The sequence below is a fragment of the Solanum pennellii genome, chromosome 3, assembly GCF_001406875.1.
Source record: "Solanum pennellii chromosome 3, SPENNV200".
Taxonomy (NCBI): domain Eukaryota; kingdom Viridiplantae; phylum Streptophyta; class Magnoliopsida; order Solanales; family Solanaceae; genus Solanum; species Solanum pennellii.
In genome coordinates this window covers 2205927-2226883 of record NC_028639.1, presented here as the reverse complement: position 1 = coordinate 2226883, position 20957 = coordinate 2205927, and the positions used below count along the sequence as shown (strand labels likewise).

General features: G+C 33.5%; 3 protein-coding genes across 4 annotated transcripts; 1 reads left to right on the top strand and 2 right to left on the bottom strand.

Moving 5' to 3' along the window:
- Window positions 1–558: 558 nt before the first annotated feature.
- On the bottom strand, window positions 559–4783 carry LOC107012313. Its single transcript, XM_015212119.2, has 3 exons — window positions 2416–4783; window positions 2104–2295; window positions 559–1322 (listed from the first exon to the last, which is right to left on the bottom strand). Exons 1-3 carry the CDS (start codon window positions 4482–4484, stop codon window positions 779–781), a joined length of 2805 nt encoding a protein of 934 aa, XP_015067605.1. The 5' UTR covers window positions 4485–4783; the 3' UTR covers window positions 559–778.
- A 1043-nt stretch (window positions 4784–5826) lies between these two features.
- LOC107014436 lies at window positions 5827–9105 on the top strand. Its single transcript, XM_015214344.2, has 2 exons — window positions 5827–6333; window positions 8718–9105. Exons 1-2 carry the CDS (start codon window positions 5948–5950, stop codon window positions 8821–8823), a joined length of 492 nt encoding a protein of 163 aa, XP_015069830.1. The 5' UTR covers window positions 5827–5947; the 3' UTR covers window positions 8824–9105.
- A 593-nt stretch (window positions 9106–9698) lies between these two features.
- On the bottom strand, window positions 9699–15816 carry LOC107014434 (ABC transporter C family member 10-like). Of its 2 annotated transcripts, none has more exons than XM_015214343.2 (11): window positions 15731–15816; window positions 13302–15336; window positions 12818–13138; window positions 12650–12736; window positions 11890–12477; window positions 11633–11797; window positions 11242–11536; window positions 10945–11159; window positions 10498–10867; window positions 10184–10423; window positions 9699–10093 (listed from the first exon to the last, which is right to left on the bottom strand). In XM_015214343.2, the coding sequence occupies exons 2-11, from the start codon at window positions 15309–15311 to the stop codon at window positions 9981–9983; spliced, it is 4404 nt and encodes a 1467-aa protein (XP_015069829.1). In that variant the 5' UTR covers window positions 15312–15336; window positions 15731–15816; the 3' UTR covers window positions 9699–9980. The 2 variants fall into 2 exon arrangements, with proteins under 2 accessions (XP_015069829.1, XP_015069827.1); XM_015214341.2 differs by lacking the exon at window positions 15731–15816 and adding an exon at window positions 15491–15724.
- Between the last annotated feature and the right edge of the window lie 5141 nt (window positions 15817–20957).

Here is a 20957-nt window from a genome sequence, read left to right as displayed (position 1 = left end):
GCTTATTTCGAAGGGTGAAATCTTTAATGTTATTTTTTTCTTTTGTTCTAATCTTACAAAAATATGGTTGTTACCTTTTTATTTTTTTTCTAATTCTGCAAAATAATAAATAAAATAATAATACATAAACATAAAATAATATATATAATTTATTAAATAAAAATAAAAATTATTAAATGAAACTTAATCAAATTTCTGAGATATGTTAATTAATTAATAAGATTAAAAAAATTTAAAAAATTATAATTTAGTCTTGAAAAAAATTGTTTTTTTTACGAAATAAATTTTTTTTTATTCTTCACAACAACAGAAAAACTGATTCTTCTGCTTTCATTTAAAACAGTTTTACAGATTTGGCAAACACCTAATTTTACCCAAAAAAGTACTTTTTTTTCCCTCGAAACAAGTGTTTCTAAGCTCCCAACAACAATGTACAGGCTGTATGTTTAGTAAGTCAAATAGAAGAGTATTTTTAAAATTCTTAATAATTTGGGAATGAAACTAATAATTTACGTTAAGTTTAAAATGTTTTCAACTAACAATTATTTTTATAGTTAATTAATTTAAAAAAATGCAATATTTATTAAACGTTGATGACATATTCGGAAAGCCATCATTTTCATCGAAGTAAATTCTCTTCACATACATCATTTTGTACTTGATCTAAAAAGTAACTCATTAGAGTAAAATAGCATGCTTTGCTCTTCATTCTAATTAGAGATAGCATGTTTCAATTGCTACAACAGTATTCTTTCAGTGAGTATGGTGCAGCTTGTCATCACCAATCCTGAAAGAGAGCCTTGGAAACAGAAGTAGAACTCCGTTCTAGCTTTTCATCACTTTGAGAGGATGACCATTTCTTTCCACTCATTGGTGTTTCATATACAACGCTGTGTCTACCTTTTTTCCGCTCTTTTCTTTTCAGTTCCTTCTGATCTTCACACTTTATTTTAACAGACTTAAGCTGCTTTGGGGCCCAAACTCTTTGTAGGTCTGGCATCCTTGTGAATGATCCAAATCGTCGAGCCTTCTCTCTCCGATCACGAGCTTCACTTAACTTGCGGGCATGTTCCTCTCCTGTTATAGCTTGGGAGCTCCCATCGATGTTTTCTGGTGGTTGGCAGAACTCATCCTCTGCTGAGACTGATAATCGCATGTTGTTGACTTCAGCCGTTTCATACCTCTCTTGCTTCTCCCTCCAGGACTGATTACTGTCCTCACTATTGAACAGAAGAGCCTGCTTTTCATCTTCAACACCAAATGGAAGTAGATCCATTTCTGCGTAAATTCTATTGACAACATCTGCGATAATGTTATGGTACCTGAATCATGTTGGATTTCCAGATTAGGTCCCAGATAACAGTACTATGGTAGAGCATGAATTTTCTCATCTATGAGGAGCAAACCAGAGCTAATTCTACTTAAAATAACAGAGTGATTGCTTTCAACTCTGATGACACAGAGATTGAAACCTGTATGCTTGTAATTCATTAACAGAAGTAGTGAAGGTAATGGAGTTCTCTGAGAAATTCAACATAACAGAACTTAGTTTTATAGTAAATGAAATGATTATCTAGTAGAAAAATGACAATAATATGGCCTCAAAACCATACATGCCAAAAATCCCTAAGTCGGTGCATGAAGTTTCTTTGAGAACCAAAGTTTTAAAAGAAGAAAAATGTCATGAAACAGAAAACTAATGAAGTGGATTCTATGATGATGAAATCCAAATAATCCTTGATGGTCTATAGAGATATGGTAGGTCTAATCTTAAATAATTATCCTATTCTTGTCTATGTCAGTAAGAATATAATTAGTGTATCTTGACAAGGAAAGAAGATGAGGAAACTTGTGCAAGGAGGATACGCTAGAGGCAGCAATATATAGTGAAGTAGGACGGATAAAACATGGAAGCAAAATAATTGTTGTTGGTGAAATAGAAGGATTGGAAGACAGAAGACCTATTTATCATGCTGAATACTATCTTTATAAAAAAAAAAAAAAAAAACCAAAAAGGGATTTAAAACTTGTTGTAAGGCATGAATCAGATTACATAGGTATAGGGCAAGAATGAGCTCTTTAGTTTCAAAGCAAAACATTTACCTTAATCGAATAGTGCGTTCAACATAATCATATAGGCTAAGATCACCATGAATCCCTCCTTCGACAAGATATTGAATAATCTCTAGAAAGGAACAGATCTCTTTAACCAGCTTCTGCTTGGAGGACTCTTTAATACTCTCAGAAAAGGTTGACCCAAGGATTTCCATCCGAAGCAATATCTGCATTTCAAATCTTGTGAAAGTTAAGGATAAATGCACTTTAAGTACAACATCAATTCATTTACTTCATAAAGCTGAATTCAATATGTAATAATTTATAAACAAAAGCAGGATGAAACTAAAGGAAGGATACTCTCGAACAGTATTTTCTGAGGTTGGACTGAAATCAGATACTTCAGAGGGATCATCGTGCTTCAGCTTCTCTTTCATTTCTTTGGGCTTTCTTAGTAGGATCTTCATAAGTTCAGGTAGGATAGTCTTGCAACATGAATCATTTTTATTTGGAATTTGGGATTCACCTCCTACATTATCATCTATCTCATACTTTTGGGATAATGCGCGTATCGATGACTTCAATAGTCGTGCTGCTAAAGTTTGCAAGTCTCTTCCAGATTGTAGACCATGCTGGATTTTCTTTGGTAGATTACTGAAGAAGGCTTCTGCAGTTTCTGAGCATACAAGATGTGCATCTCCCTCCAGCATGAGGTTTGAATCTGAGGGAAACTGTGTAGAGAATGGCTGTTGCGGCTGTCTTTTATGTGAATCTGCAGCCGTTAGCAAGCAGGTGCTGGACTTCTTGATTTGTTTCATCCAGCACTTCAAGAACTTCAGCTTCTTTGATTTCTCAATTTTTCTGGCAAAACAAATATCTACCAGCTCAAAATCATTACACTCAAATGCTTCCTTGAGGAATGATCTCCAAGTCAGATTCTTTGTTGAACACTTCTTGTCCTTTTTTCTTTTCCCATTCCCTAGTGAGACATTGATTTCATTAGAGCTGCCACAGGTCATGTCATTCATCTGCTTTAAAATTGAGCCGTAGTTATGACCACCTTCTATTCTTGAAAGAAGAGCCAATTGCGCTGTCAAAGGCCTGAGAACACCTGTGATTGTACTTCCATTGCTATTTGATACAGTTACTGAAACCCAATAGCTTTCTTCATATAAGAAACTGAGAAGAATTTGCCACAGGACTGTGGAATTTCCTTGGGAATGCTGACCCTTTCCTCCAGATAGTACATCAAGGACTCCATCAACACAAGTATCATTACGATAGTTAGTTTTGCATCTGGCAGACTGCTGCACTAGAACATAACTAGATGAGCATCCTTCAATCCTTTCTCCTACATTGCACTTCTGTACAGCCTTGAGATGCATATTAAACGAGCTTTTACCAAGACAAGACCAAAATGTTTCTTCTCGATCACACCCTTCATTTTGCTTGTCTCCAAGTCCTAGTGTATTCAGAATATCTTCAGATCTAAGCTTAGGCAACGTTGTGATATTGAGCAATTCAAGATCACATAACTTGCATTCCAAAGGCTTTCCATTGACATCAAGGATCTCAAGATTGAGCTGTGCAGAACCTCTGTCAAATGCATTGCTTTTTAGAAAATCAAAAGACATCCCAATTTCAGGATATATCAAGCCAAAGGGAATCAGAGCAGAACCTAAAACAATGGAATCAGTTGAACTAATCCCCCAACCAAAATGCCTAATTCCATTCTCCAACATGGATGACCATTCACCTTCATCAACAAATTCAACCTTTCCATCATTATTTTCATCTCTCACGTCGATCCAACTAAAATGAATATTTCTATTATCAAAAGCATTCCTCACAGTACCAAAAATCTCACTGAATTTGAAATTAAAACCTTCAAAATCCTTTAAAATCTCAGAATTCACATCCACATGTACATACTGAGCTAGATCAATCAACGATCTGGAAATAGGCGAAAATAAAACAATCAAATTCTGAGATGCCTTTGGAATCTCACTAGTCATCTTACCTGGAGTACTCTCCATTTCAGACTCCCAAACGTAATCATGTACTAGCTGAAGCAAATAACATGCAGTGTGACAAGCCTTAGAACAATTCACTTCCAATTCAACTGGCAGCGCAAAGGAACTTAGGGTTTCGGTAATTGATTCTAGGGTTTGAGACTGGTGGTTGAAACCGGAAGAGAGGTTCGGAAAGAGGCTGTGTATTGCGGAGGAGGAGCGGAGAGGGGAAAGCGAAGAAAAGAAAAAATTAAAAGCAAAAAGCGAGTTGCAGAGAGATGGGAAATTGAGGAGGCGCGTGGAGGTAGCGAGAATGGAGTTGAGGTAGTGTGTAGGGTTTGTAAGAATGAGAAGTGGATTTAGATCTATGAGGAGCACAATCCTTTGAGTTCTCGAGTAGTCTATAGGTTCCGCCATAGCTTGCAGATACGAGCAGAGCACTAACCTGCGCCGTGTGTGCGTATGACTGGTTGCGACAGTTCTAATTATCTGGTGGATTTCAATACATGCCGGAAAGTTGTTCTGACTCCACCGCCGGTGCCTCTCCGCCGGATCTTTGATAGCAGAGAGAGTAATCCAACATGCCCTGACGAATCTTTGATTGCATAGAGAGGTATTCCAACATGCGCGGTAAGTGATTGAGTGAAATTTAGGAATTTGGTAGAGACTGTTGTGGCGGGAAACGGAAGCAGCGGGAAATATTTTGATTTCAAAATGAAAAGAAAAAGATGATTGCTAAAATGAACCGGAAGAATCTTAAGCACGTGATGGGTGCTGATAGGCATGTGATACGACGGCCACGCCATCTCTTCTTATGAGTAATTCTATCCGTTAAAATTGGATATGGATAATGATTGAATAACTTAAAGTCGAATTTATTTATTTAATGTGCACCTAAATTATTAAGGTGGTTTGCTAGCAGTTTGAAGTAAGTTATTCATATTTATTAAAGGAAAAAGAATTCAAATGTAGTATTAAGCAATCAGATTTATTTATGTCATTCAAGCTTGGCTTACTTACTGGATTAGTTGTTTGAAAAAAGATTTGTTCATGTTATTTTTTGTTAGTTTTAATTTCATAAAATCATATTTATATTAACAAGACTTCAAATAACTTTTAACATTTTTTGATTAAAATTTTGATCAAATATATTTATTTTGTTGTTTCTTCCTCTTCAAAAACACATAAAGATATAGAAAAACTCTTAAATTCTTAATTTCTTCAATTTGATACGAAATTATCTTGAATTTCAAGAATAAATCTTTTTTCGAGTTAAATAGTAAAATTTAAAATAATTTAAATGAAAAATTAACTTATTTTATAATATGGTAGAACCTCCTAAGGGAATATAAGGTTTTCATGAGGCTCATCTTGAGCCGCCACCCAAGCGTGAATTTCCGTACGTGAAATTTCTCGCAAACAGTAAGCTAATCAAATCAATATGACTGGTGGAATGTGGTATTGTAGCTATTGGTTGGTAAGCTTGCAAACGGCACCAGGCATGGGATACACAGGCAGGAGAGCCGATTTGACCGCGCAGACCAAATGAGCGAAATTTTTTTAAAGCGAAGGCGCTGTTAAAATTAAATTACTATTTTAATCTAAAATAATAAAAATCACACAAAACATTATAATAAAAAATTTTAAACGTGAGACCTCTAGATTAAAGAGTCATTGAAATTTGGTTAGGGATGTTCTTAATTATTTTTTGTGAAATTTTTTATCGAAATGTAACTTATAAAATATTAGATGGTCGAGTTCAGGGTGAAAAGCAAATATACGACGTCGTTGATATCCTATCTTCTTCTTCGGGATCGTTGTTGGGGCTCTGAAAGGAAAACACCAAATCCGAAGCAGAGCACTGGAACACCAGAATACAAATGTCGACAATTTCGGCCACATTTTTTAGATCATTATACTCTATAGCTTCTCCGCCACCTTCTACTATTTCAAGATTCTTTCTTCCAACTCCTTTACTTTTACCCAAATTCCGTTCATGCCCCAATCCTCTTACTTCTTCGTCAAGGAAACCGGTGGCATGTACCAATTCTTCCGAAGAGGCAGAAGTTTCTCAGACGATGGATGAATGGCTTCAGAAACTACCCGATAAGACAAAGCCTTTGTACTCTCATAGTTTGCCCTGTATAGAAGCCTGGTTGAGGAGTTTGGGGTTTTATCAGAGTAGAGATGATAGAGCTCTTTGGTTTGTCGAAAACCCAGATTGGCAGGCTCAATTGTCACTGGATATCACTGAACTTCATATAAGGTTAGTCTTAATTTATTGCTAGTGCCATTTTCATGAACATTTATGATTACGATCATATTTATAGTATGTCTGTTTGGTTATATTTAGCTGCTCTTCGCATGTGCTTGTTCACGGGTATGCGGGGTAACCGGTAGTTCAATATCTATTATATATACATGCAAAATAATTGTAACCCTGTGTTAGTTCGGATGAACCCCTTCTGGTTCCCTAGCTCTGCCCTGAATTGGAGATGAATGCTAATGGAGGTTCATTAAGGTTTAGTTAATTCAGTAATTGATACTGATGTTTTATGATTTTTGGACTACTGTGACAAGAAATAGATTATGGTGAAATTCAGGATTGAGGTTAACTTGAAAAGGCACCACTTATTGATAGGTTTTGGGTCTTATTAGATGGGGTCAGTTTATATGATTATAATTGGAGATCGAAGTGGTTAAGCCTGCATAGATTTGGTTTAACCAAGAAGCGTTTGTTTGATTGATTAGTGTCAAGAAAAATCTGTACACGGGTTATACTGTTTGAATTGCATTCTGTAGTTAAAGGATAATTTACAGAGAATAAGGTTACATTTGGCAGTAACGTTAAGTTTTCATAACTTTGTTGGACCTAGTAGGTGGGGAATTCTTTTACTGGCTATAACAATCATATACTGAGTTCTTATTGTAACAATGTTTAGCTTTGTGAAGTTAAGATCCTATGTAGTTAGCATGTTCCATGCCCCTTTTTCTTGATTTTGTGTTTTCATGATGTTCATGATAAGAAGTTTGGCACCCAAAGGTGTGGAGTAACAACCAACAAAGTGGGTGAAAACCATGGGAGACTAGGGTTCAGTTCCAAGTAAATATTTATGCCCACTAACTTACTCGGTACCTGAGCTGATGGATGATGGCAGCTACCCATTAAAATTGTGGAGGTGCACAACCTAAACGTACACCACTGTTATCGAAGAAAATGACAGAGCAGTTTAGAGAGGTTGATTGGTTATTGTCTATGTTTCTGGGTTTAGAAACATAAATTTAAGTTTTAATTTGTATCTATTGTTGTGTGTTGTGCCTTTCTTCTGGTAAGAGGAATTAATATATTATTTTGATGCTATATTGATTAAAAGTGTGATTGTAACTTAGAAAGGAAATATCATGATTGCAGCCTTAAGTCATGTCTGGTGGATATCTTATTTCATGAAAAAAAATTGTCTGGTGTATATCTCTTTGGTGGCTGATGAACAGAATCGTGAAGTCTGATTTTTAGGTTTTGGATCTATTTTCCAGTGTCTCTACCTTTAAGTAAGTTAAACTTCTAAGGGCGACCTAGTAGTCAATTAAGTGGGTTGAGAACCATGAGGTGACGGGTTCACATTCTAGCAATGGCAAAAACACTAGGTGCTTTCTTCCCATCTACCAAGCCAAGAGTTACCTGGTAATTGTGTTGGTGGGAGGTAACAGGTATCCTTGGAATTAATTGAGGTGCGTGCAAGCTAAGCCAAGACTCCACCATTATTAGAAAAGAAAGACTTGCATTATACCCAGATTGGTACTTGATTCACAAGTTCTGAAATTGAGGTCTCAAGGTTCAATGGAACAATTTGCACACTATTCTCTTAATTTTGTACTTTGATATCTTTTTTCTTTTTGTAGGTTTGGATTCTCCTTCTCCTTCTAAGCAATTTATTTATTAAAATCATCAGCATTCAAATTGATGCATAGCGAAATTTTGATACACGATCATGCTTGATATGAAAAACCTGCTTAAAGTATAGTAGACGTGAACATGAGCATATGATGCATATATTATCTTTTGAATTATTATATCTTGCTTTTTCCTATTGGTTTTATTGTAGGATTTGTTTAATTTACTGAAAACTTCTTAGCACTTAATGATATTATATTTTCCATTGCGGGTATGATGCAAAAGAAGCCACCAGAAGTCCATGTGTTCTCTTTTTTAAAAGTAAAACTGAATAAGTTAGCAGCTTAATGACTAGCGTTGTCAAGGCTTGAGAAAGCAATGGTTATTGGGAAACCCATTGTCGGGGCTTGAAAATGCATGGATCATGGGTAATTATAGATATTATTGGATGTATGTGTTTACCTGTAGAAGAGTTTGGGCCTTCAAAATGTTTCATCCTTTAGAGAGGGAAAGCTCTCTTTTGATGCAGACCATAGTTCTCGAGAAATTTTAAAGAATTGTATTACTTCTAGTTCTCCTGACAATGTCATACTACAATCAATAATTACTTGATCACAGTCATACTAAGCTCTTTGATAAACAATTTGTGATTGCTCTGTAGTGGTAATTTTATTGCAATATTCAAATAATATTTTACTGCCAGTTTGAACTTTGATCTAATACAAGCTAATGTTACAAGCTAATGTTTCTTAATGCAGGTATCTGAAGAGAGGACCTGGAAATCTTGAAAAAGATGTAGATAGAAGATTTAGCTATGCATTGAGCAGGGAAGATATTGAAAATGCCATACTTGGAGGTCCATAAGGACAAACCTTTTATGCGTGTACGTTAGGTAGCCATAACACTGTTCCATCTCAATTCCAAGCAACTCTAATGAGTTAAGTTTCCCAAAAACTCATATAGATACACATACAGTGGGATCCGAATTCTTTTTAGGAAGGGGTTATGTAGAGATATATTGTGGGTTGGATCAAGCTTATGTTTCATATTGATTTATGGGAAACATTGTTTACTTTCATAAATTACCTGGCTGTTGCTCATCCATTTCTATTGCTGTTTTTCGTTAGTATAAAAAATTGATATGAACGGGTTTTAGACTAGTTTTCATACTATTGTTAGAAAACTATTCATATTATCAGAATTCTGTGATTCTTTCCTTCTTGTTATAGCTTGTTATTACTTGGGTAGCTGGCCACTAAATCCTGTAGGAATATCTAGAGAAGTCAGGCAGTGATCCTGCTTGTGTCTGCGGTGAACAGCATGGTCACAGAAAACCAAAGAACATTTTCTTTTGGGAAATGCTTTGAGATCTTCCATTGTCGTTGATGTAATGCAGCACATATGTTTTCTGATGCTGCCCTGAAGTTCTACTACCAACTTTAGACAATCATATGCAGAATCTTGTTCAATCTTCCATTTTTGGCACTCATTTAAATTTGTTGACAAATGACTGAATCTATATTGGGTGTAGTACAGATCAGGTTGTAATCCAAGATGTTGGATTTGTCTCCAGTTGAGGAGAAAGAGCCTTTACAGCACAGAACTTGAAACTATCTCATCACCTATTATTGCTAGTTCCATCGCGATGAAATTTACTTCTTTCATTATTTGTTAAACTGCAACTCTGGACTATGGAGTTGCTTGTTTCATCCTTAATGGCGATGGAGAAATGCTACAGCTTATCAGTTGACAATATAACCACAAGTGTGGTTTGAGTAAGAACTTAATTTATACTGTTGGAAGATATACATCTGTAAGCATACATCCAATGAAAAATGGTACAAAGTCAAGAAGACCGACACATAAGGTACAGTTCACACAAGCTAACTCTAGTTCTTCAACAGTCAATATCGCGCTCAGCTCTGCCCTAATGGTGCCTTGTTAAGGCATCCAAAGCAGTTGCAGTTACACAGGGCAATGTGTGTTAGGCCAAAAAAGATGTTGCAAATCCACAGTTAGCTTCAATGAGATTCAGCTGAGTCATAGTGAGACCAATACTCCTTTACAAGCTGCCCGAAAAGTGAATTTTCTTGCTTCATCAGTTTCATTGGTTCATCATACTCAACTAGTTTCCCTGCAGTATTCACAACCAAAGTTGAAGTCATTACAGTTAAAACAAAACTCTTAATATATGCACGTTTAAAACTAAATAAACAGCTCTTACCATCACTAATGGCCAGAACCATTGTACAATCCATTACTGTGGGAATCCTATGAGCTACTGTAATAACAGTACTGTTAGCAAATTCTGTCCTGATAGTTTTCTGCAATATCATATCAGTAGCATTGTCAATTGAAGCAGTTGCTTCGTCAAGCACCAAAATCTTAGCTTTCCTCAAAAGAGCACGTCCCAAGCAGAACAATTGCCGTTGTCCCATGCTCCAGTTAGATCCATCTTCCACAACTGAAATGACACTAACATCGTTAACAGAACACCAGCTGGATAAAACAATCAGACGCGTTCTTAGAAAAACTTACCCAATGAGTCAAGCCCCTTCTCTTTTTCCTCAACTGGCTCTTTTAGCTGACACTTTCCAAGTACCTCCCATATATCCTTATCAGTATGTTGACATAAGGGATCCAAGTTGTATCTTACTGTACCATTGAAGAGTGTAGGATCTTGAGGTATAATCCCAAAACGGGACCTTAAATCATGAAGACCAATTTTAGAAATGTCAACTCCATCTACCAAAATCCTTCCACTTGTTGGCTCCACTAATCGAAATAATGCACCAATGAGTGTAGTCTTGCCACTGCCAGTCCGGCCAACAACACCAATTTTATGGCCTCCTTCAAATGTACAACTGATCCCCCTAAGAACAAGCGGGGAATCTTCCCTATATCTGATCTGTTTTTGGATAAACACTGATCAGTACGATGAACGTTGCGAATACAAGAAAATTAGGGTGGTGAGACCAAGTTTACCTGCAAATCTTGAATTTCAACTTTACCCCTTGTTGGCCAATTAACTGGTGGACGGTTCTCTTTAACAATCACAGGAGCTTCACTTGGGATGTGCATATACTGGTTAAGCCTTTCTACAGAAATTATGTAATTTGCGAGTGTGCACTGGTTTTGAATGGAAAAAACAAGAGACATGTTTAAGGAAAGACCATAGGACAAAGCCATCCCAATAAATCCTGCAGAAGTATAATACACATTTAGGCGAAAATTTAAGAAACGATCATGTAGTCTCAAGAGTAATATTGGTTGATGGCATACCTGGACTGAAAGTTCCAGGAGGAAGCAAAACCATGCAGAGTGCCGAAGATGCAAGAACAGTTGCACTAATAGTTTCCAGTCGTTGAATCAACCACTCGTTTGCTGCAAAATTGTGGAAGAAAGGACTGGCATTTATATCAATAAGCTCAAAAGTCTTTGCGAAAAATCTATCTTCCTCTTTGAATGCCCTTATAGTGACAGCTCCAGCAATAGATTCAGCAAGATGGTTAGCAACAAATGATTTGGTAGTACCATTTATCCGCATCAACTCTTTGGCTGATGCATAGTAGTATTTCTGGCAAGGGTAAGAGAAAAAGTTTGAAGTCCCGTTTATCAGTTACTGCTGTCACATAAGAAACTAGTGCTGCAAAATAAAATAGCCGACTCTAACCTGCAACCGAATGGCTAGATAAACCATTGGGATGGAGATAGCCAGAACTTGCCAAGTCACAACAGCTAGCACCATAAGATTTGAATAGAAGTTTGTGGTAGCTCCAAAAGTGAAAACCAAGTTAAATGGAATATCAAGATCAACTATACTCAAATCTGATGAGACCTGCATCCACATGTTTGGGGTAGCAAAAATGGTTAGGTCCATAATATCACTATGATATCTTGTTTTTAGAGGTTCATGTTTGAGATATTTACCCGGCTTATTATCCTCCCCAAAGGTGTAGAGTCATAAAATGACATAGGAGCACGAAAAAGAGAATTTAATAGCTCTGAGAACAAGGACTTTGATGATTGCAAACCTAAGAAAACCGTTGATAGGGATCTAGAGAGCAAAAACAGCGTTGAAACAACTCCAATTACCAAGTAAACTGTAATCAGTCTCAGAGTGCTAACGTGGGGGTTATCAACATTTGCAGCCATCCAGGAGTTCTGAGTTATCTGACTAATCACAAATGTTACGTGCGAGAGAATAGCAATGGCAAAGAACAAGTACCCTTTGTTCTGATTTAGATATTGAACATAAGGCGTAAATCCAGTGTCTCCAACTTCTCTCTCCTCTTGCTTAATCAACTGATCACCTCCAGGGGCTACAGAAGTTTTACTAGTATCAGTCTTACGAACTTCTCTTGTACTTGATTCCCGCCTTGATAAAGAATTAACCTCTGCAACCCTCTCTGAACCAGCAGTCTCTTTGTGTGCATCAACCAAGTCATGGAATTCTTTGCTTGAGGCCAATAACTGATGATAAGGAGCTGCATTTAAAATTTCTCCATCTGACATTAACTGTGAATAAAAGTAGACACATGTAAGGCCAACCATTCAGCTTCAAAGAATTATGCGACATTTACAGAAAATATATCAAGAGTTCAAGAGTTTACTTCCTTTTTCTTCTTTGAAAAATAAAACATCGACAAGAAAATCATATTGGCAACAGAGTTTGTCAAGAAAAACTAACCAGAACCATATCAAAAGCAGGAAGAAAATCAACTTGGTGGGTCACAAGTAAGACAGTCTTCCCTGAGAGAGCTTCCATGACGTATTCCTGCAGAAGATCATTTCAGATTTGAGCTAGCAAACAATAAGAAATGACATGAAACACAATAATATGAATAACATTTCTCACATTAAATAGGCTACTAGCAGTATGGGCATCTACAGCACTGAACGGATCATCCAACAGATATATATCAGCATTCTGATAGAGTGCACGAGCAAGTTGAATGCGCTGCTTTTGACCACCACTAAGATTAACTCCTCTTTCACCTATTTCAGTGAGATCACCATATGGTAGCAACTCAAGGTCTTTTAGTAGTGAACATTTTTCCAAAGTTTGCTGGTATCTCTGGCCATCCTGTGGAGAACCAAACAAAATATTTTCTCGTATTGACCCCGTCTGAATCCATGCTGACTGAGAGACATAGGCAACTGTTCCAAAAACTTTAACCTGCAGAACACAGAATCTGTAATCAGTTAGGAATATCGACGTATTTCCACACCTATGCATATAGTGAAGTAAAATTATGAATGTGCCTATGATAAAAACTTGAAAAAACTACTTGTCATTTCCTATGTAGCAAAGAAAACAGTAAGTAATGAATACAACTTACAGTTCCTTCGATACTTGGAACCTCTCCAAGAATTGCTGCCAGAAGAGTTGACTTTCCTGAGCCCACCTCCCCACATATAGCAATCTTCTCACCGAGTCTAACCTCCAAACTGATGTTTCTAAGAGTAGGTCGAGGTGGATTCTCTTCCCATGAGAGATTAGCTGATTTCATAAGAATGGCATGATCTGTACATCCAAAGTTGTGGTTCTGCCTAACATTTGCATTTTCCAGCTCGGGGGCCTCAAGGAACTTGACGATCCTTTCAAAGGAAACCTTGGCTTGAATCACCACACCAATAACGTCAGGAATGGTTCTTATTGGATCCTGAACCAGACGTAAAGTTGCTAAAAAAGTGAAAACGTTACTTGCGTATAGTGGAACACCTAGAAAATAACAAGCCCCAAATGTTGCAGCAGAGACCAAAACAGGTGATGACCAGAAAAGGAAGCTATTATATGCCTTCCGCAACTGAACAGCTGATAACCATTTCTCTTCTACTTTCCTCAAATTTTCAATGACACTCTTAAAATGAGTTTCCCATGCATATAGTTTCAGTACTTTCATATTAACAAGAGCCTCTGAGATAGCTTTCAGCCGATCATCTTGTGCAACCATTAGCTTGGACTGGAACCTATGTTGCAACTTTGCAAGCGGAGTATTGCACAACACAGTGAATACAATCACTACCAAGGATGCAATAGTTGCGAGTCCAACTGCACGAAAGAGAATGATAAGTGCAAAGCTGAGCTGGACACTCGTTGTCCACATCTGATGCAACCAAAAAGGAAACTCTCCAATTCGATATGCATCCACAGTTACATAGTTCATGATCTCACCACTAGAATGCATCAGCTTAGCAGCATTGGATAATCTTATTTGCTTCTTATAAATGGCTGCTGTAAGTAAAGACCTTACTTTCAGACCGATAAGTCTGCACCTGAAATACCATTGCCTTTGTGACAAGGATTCCAAGTTCTTTGATATAAAAAGCAGAATAACCAATAAAAACCCTTCATTTTTAAAAGCAGCATCTCCTTCAGCAACCTTAATGAATGCATTAAGTAGCAGAGGACCAGCAGACAGAGTAGTTACTTTCAGTAGCGCAAAGAGTCCTGACACAATTAGCTCCTTCCGGTGGCACAACACAATTGCCTTCAAAATGGAAGGTTGGGAAGAGGGATCAACTTGTTTCTGTTTGTTCAGTAGCTCCAAAAACATTAAATAACATGATTCAGCACGATCAGCCTCACGCAATTCAGGTATGTCTTCATCCTCAAGTGTTTTCTGTTTCCCCTTCTTCATCAGTGGATTCATCCACCAAAACGACATTACATTAAGAAACCCAGCCTTAGCAAAAGGAGTGACTAAGACAACAGAATCAGTACTTTTACTAATTCCATTGACACCACCATCTAACGGAGCATAAAGACCATTTTGATCTATCTCTTCATCATGCTGCAGCCCCTTATAGGTGCACAACAACACTAAACATGCTCCTACAAAGCACAAAACATCTAAACCTATCTTTATCGTTACCTCTTTATCAAGAACAACCGCAACAAGTGACATACCAGCATAAATTCCAGCAAAGACAAAAACAAGAATTGATAAAAGCCTTAAAGGGGTTCTTGAAATATTTTTTCCCCTAAGACTTACAGTTAAACTTACTGATAACCATGTAACTCCATGAAACAAGGTCACTAACCACCTATGAAGTGGTAATGCACTATGCGTATTCTTGAACTGTTCTTCAAACATCCAAATGAACATGGACACATACAGTATCCCCAAGAAACCATTAAAAATAGCACAAGTCAACTGCAAACGTGAGAACCTAGAAAAGCTAGGAACATTGGTGTATTTTAATGATATTGTAAATATCAATAACAACAAAAGTGCAACATCAGAACAAATTATGAATGCATGATTAATACAGGATGATGGTTGTGTCATGGATATCCAATCAAAACTGCACGGTTTTCCACAAAATACAGCCCAAATGTCCTCCATCTCCTTCTACCACTCTCTTTAAGCCCTGGAAATAAAATTATAATACCAAAGATTCAAACTTTAATTTGTAAAAGATTTCAAAATATATATATATATAATCAAGATTTATTATAAGCCACAACTTTAGAATCAATAATTGGAAAGAGTAGCCAAAAAGGTGAAAAAGGAACTGAATGTACCTTTATTACAACATAAAAGTGATCACAATTCACAAATAAAGATAACCAGTTTTACAAAGATGAAAGAAGACAAAAAAAAAAATTAAAACTGGAAACTTGAACGGTTCCAAGAGAACAGGGAGCGGTTTTCTGTATATACTATACGATATATTATATGATATTATAGTATGAGAAACACAATCTGACATGGTGTGAGATCCAAATAAAGGCATTTATTATGATTTAAGAAAGATTAAGTACCTAATGGAGTTGACAATAGAGGTGATGATGTTAAGTCTTTAAATATATACATACAGTATGTGATGTTTTACAATTGTGTTGCTAGCGTCAGTGCTCACGTCTCTCTTTAACAAAGTTTTCTTGTCCTTTATCTTTTATAGAGCCGTATAACATTCATATGCCTTTTCATTATGGCCTAATTTTAGTATATTTTGTGATAAAAGTTAAGAGTTCAATAAAAATATTATATATAAAGATGAATAAATAGATCTGTAACACACTTCTAACATCATTCAAACTCAAAAATAAGTTGTTTTTTTATTTAATTAATATTAATTATATTATTACTTTTATTTTTATAATTTTTTTTTAGTCTTATTAATTTAATATACGATCTTTTACTTTCATAAATTAATCAATATATTTGAATTGAGAAACACTCCCATGATATAATATTTAGCACGGTTCCAAAAAAGTAAGAAAGTATTAGTTGTTTGATCGATAACAATAACAAAAGTCCATTATAAAATAAGATATTTTCCTAAAAAATATTATTACTAATCTATATAAACTATTTTACATTGCATTGTATAGAATTTTCAAAGTTTTTGAGAGTAAAAAGCAGTCATATTAATGATGTAACTTGATGTTAAATTGTTAAAAGTTAAATTATATGACCTTGTTATGATAAAAATGTTCAAAATATTATTTTCTATAAAAAAATCTATTTTACTATGATAAATATTTTTATAATATTTTATAATCTTCTGTAAAAAAGTTTACTTTATATCAAACACAGTCCTTTGTAATATGTAATTATGAGTTTTACATATTTGTCCAATTATATAAGGATTTTAACTTATTTTCCAGCTTCAGAATTACTGTTGATTATAATGAAATATCCATATATGTCAAATCATATAGATAACAATTTCTTTTAAAATCCAAATTATATATGTAACAATAAAACTTTTGAAATTTATAAGTTTAAAATTATCTTAACATTTATGTAACTACGAAACCTTTTTATCATAGTATACAATGAAAAAACAAAATAAAATTATCTTTTTAAATATAAAGAACGCCCTATTTCTTTGACAAATCAATAAATAAATAATTTTAAATAAAGTGGAAAAAGGAAACGTGAAGAAACTCTAAAATCTTAATAATTTATTTGACTGACTACAAATTTATCATAGATGTATAAACTTTTTTTAAAAAAGTAGCTTAAAAAAACTTGAAATCATTTATTGAATTATATATGTTGCTCGACAAGTCAAGATGGCATAAATTTTACGTACGTAAGTGGTTGAGCGGCATAGCTCACATTAATTTTAGATCCACATATATATTTCTGTGATAGAGATTGATTACATATGAGTAAATATACAGAGTTCAAATATTTTTGCGATTTTTTTTTTCGATTTTGTTATATTTAAATTGGAAGTTTTTTAAAATAGTTTTTTTTATTTTTTTAAAATAGTGATATTTAGTACATTTTACTTGTCTATTTCATAAGATATGTTATTGGTGTTATTTTTATTCAAAAGTCTGTAATCATGATAATTATTAAGATGTACGTAGATATTGAAATTTGATGGGACTCTTAATCCGAGTTGGGCTCCACAAATTGTGTTCAACTTAAATTAGAATTCTTGGAGGCTACTCAACCCTAAACCCTAGTTTTAGAATTTTATAAATTGTAGAGATCAAGATCTTGAATACTCCGCAAATTGATGGATTATTCATAAAAAAGTCAAATTTAAATTATCCTAATTTTATTAATACGACACTGACAATTCTCGAATCATAAATAAATCTTAGGAGAATAGAATTAAGAAATCAATAAAATTGTGTTCACTATATCACATTAAAATTAAAATTTGTTGCAAACACACGCGTGATTTAAAAAGACACAGTGTATTTAATGACAAATATTATTGTGATCTTACGAATAAGGTAGATAAAATGTTTTGAAAAGATTCCTCGACATAATTAATGCAACTCAAAAGATTTTTTTTTAAAAAAAATTAGAATATAGAAATAAGGCATACATAGCAAATAGTAGAGAAATCACCAAAATGGAATTAATTGAGATGCAGGTGGCCTAATATTTTAATTCAGGTTTAAAATTAGTATTCTTAATATATATGTTTATTATCTTTTCTGCATATAATAATAGCATGTGGTTAGCTTATTTTATCTTTTTCTGGTTAGGAAAGGGTACCATCAAGTTCTATTTTCCTTGCAACAACATTTCTTTTAAGTATTTATAAATTCCAATTTACTTGTCAAACTTATTGGGGCCAAGATTGAAAAATATATTTACATATTAAAAAAATTGCGATAAAATATTTTTTTATAATATCGAGATAAGATAAGTTAATACTATAAGGTATATAGAATTTTTTTCAGAAATATTTGAAAATTAAAAGCAAAAATAAATTCAAGTAATTACATAACTTTTTGTACAATATGCTTTCAAAGAACAATTTATTATAAAATCAACATTCATTTTTTATATAGAAAAGAAACAATTTGTCAATTAAGTTAAGTCAATTTACATATTATAGAGAAAATAGTCCGTTTTCCATGAAGTCAACAATCATTGTGTAAATGTGTGTCTCATATCCGTCTAGAAAAAATTAGACTTAACATATGGATAATAAATTTGAACAATCGTCAAAATCATATATATATATATATATATATATATATATAAAACATTTTTCAATAAACGGTACTCTTCAAATAAGTGTGGCTCTAGAATTTCAAAACAATACTAATTTAACACCTTTTGAACAAGATTAACTTATTGGATAAAAATTAATTTTCTTCTCAATTCACCATTAACCACTTTATATTAATAAATTCTTTCTAATAATTATGGTGTTCGATTTAATTTTTGCACACATCAAATAATTTCATGAAATATTTTTGATATCTTTCATCAATAAAAAATACTAGAAAACTCTATCCACTTCACTTTATTGATCACTAAACTCACACTTTTATGGTAAACATGCATAATTATAGTACTCATGTAAATATCGTGTTTGAACGGTTATTATGTATTGTTTCATAATGTATTATATTATATTATATTGTGTTGTATTGTAATGTATTATTTTAATGAATACATCAATGACGTCATGAATGATAAACCTAAAGAATTTGTAAGGTATGAGATAGAACTATTATGAAAAGATGAGGTAAATGATAACATATAATTATTAAATGAAAAGTAAAGACAAAACAAAAACAAAAACATAATGACGCAATCACACCAATTCGGAAATGAGTATTATTTTTATCGTTATCTTACGATGGACTTAAAAAACAACACAATAGAACTTAAATAACAATCGAAATAAATATTATATTTAAACTAATAATACAATGCAATACAATAACGCGATAATAATTATCATCCAAACATGGTGTAACAATTCCAGTTTCACGATCAACAAAGATTGTGATAAAGTGATAAGTATTACTTTATCCTTAAGTAAGAGGTCTCGACTTTGAACCTCATTGATTACAAAATCGCCTTATTAAAAAGCATTTTATCTCTAATATAAAACATTTCAATTCAAAATTCCAAATCCAATCAAATATCAATATAAATATCGAACCATCGGTGGGAAAACCAAACAGTATAAAATCCAAGAAAGTGATGCCAATTAGCAAAAAGGAGCCTTGAACGACGAAAAAGTCTCTGTATTTGCTGATTGCAACTCAACCACAGCAGTAGCACAAAATAATTGGATCTTACTCAATTTACAATATTATCCTAAATTAATGATCTTTTGTTTACAAACTAGACTACGTCACTTGTTGCGTCATCTATAATCATAGTTAGAAATTTTAGTAAAGAAAAAAAAAACTGTTAGATTAGGATTGGTTTATTTTGATAAATATTAAATTCTCGTATCAAAATTAAAATTTGCTCGTATCAAAATTAAAATTTGCTCAACTTTGATTTTCTTATTTAGAGCAATATTTGCTATGGCTAATTTAAAATTTTAATTTTTTTATTTAGAGCGATATTTGCTATGGCTAATTCAAAATTTTGGAGCTATAGAAATACTTAATTGCCACTACAGGTATGTTGTTTGATTGTTATTGATCGTAGACTACAAGTGCATATTTATCTGAAACTTGACGATAAGAAATAAATTTACTAGCGAACTATGCTTAACTATTTAACAGTTCAAGAAAATATTATCCTTATATTTAGAATTATTCTTGTAGAATTTTCATAATATTTTTTAAACGACGAATTATCATTACTTATAGATGTGCTAGTTTTACGTTAATTACTAGATAACTATTTGTAGATTCCTCACACAACATAATTGTGTGTTTATATATATCAATTCATTACATAACTTTAGCTTATAAAAAATATAGGATATTTTTTTAAATCTAGTCAAATATAAACTCTATTAAATATAGCAAAAACTCCTTAATAGAAGCACCACATAGTACTAAATTTCAAAAAATCCTCAAATTCAACCAAAAAAAAAATTATGTTTAATTTGCAAGTTACCTCAAAATAAATTGTTTGGGTTGAAAACTAAAATTGGTTGTTCATCTTGGATGGTATACTTTTTTGTTTATACTTTGCCACTATGATTAAAGAAAGAAAAAATGAAAAGTGAGAATAAAATGTACGTCAACAGAGGATGGAAAAAAAAAGTCAGTAGGATAAGCATTTCAAAAAAAAAAGGAAAAAAGAATCCATTATTTTTGGAATCATGATTTTTCACTTTATGTAAATCAAAAGTGGAATAAATCATTCGTCAATCTATCATACCGCACAAAATTAAAAGAAATCTTTAAAAGTATTTGAGTCATACCGCGCTAATATAATATGATAATGATAAAGTATTTTAAAAAAGTTAAAAATTAAAATTATCGAATTAAAATATTTATAACAGTATTATATTGTAATCATTTAAAAAATTTTAAATATAAATTAATAAAATGATTCGGATTATATTAATTTCATAAATATATTAGTCTAAAAAAATTGTGAATTAATATAATTGAATTAAATATAGTTCAATAAATATGGATTTAATAAAAGTCTAAATTAATTGATTTGAAATACAATAGATGAGCCCAATTTGTTAAGTTTGATTTCATTCTAAAGGTCCATCTTGGCTTCACGTGTGCAAATGATGTGCATGCCAAGTCAAATGGAAAACCAATGGAATCATGACATCGGTTAAAAATGACAAGT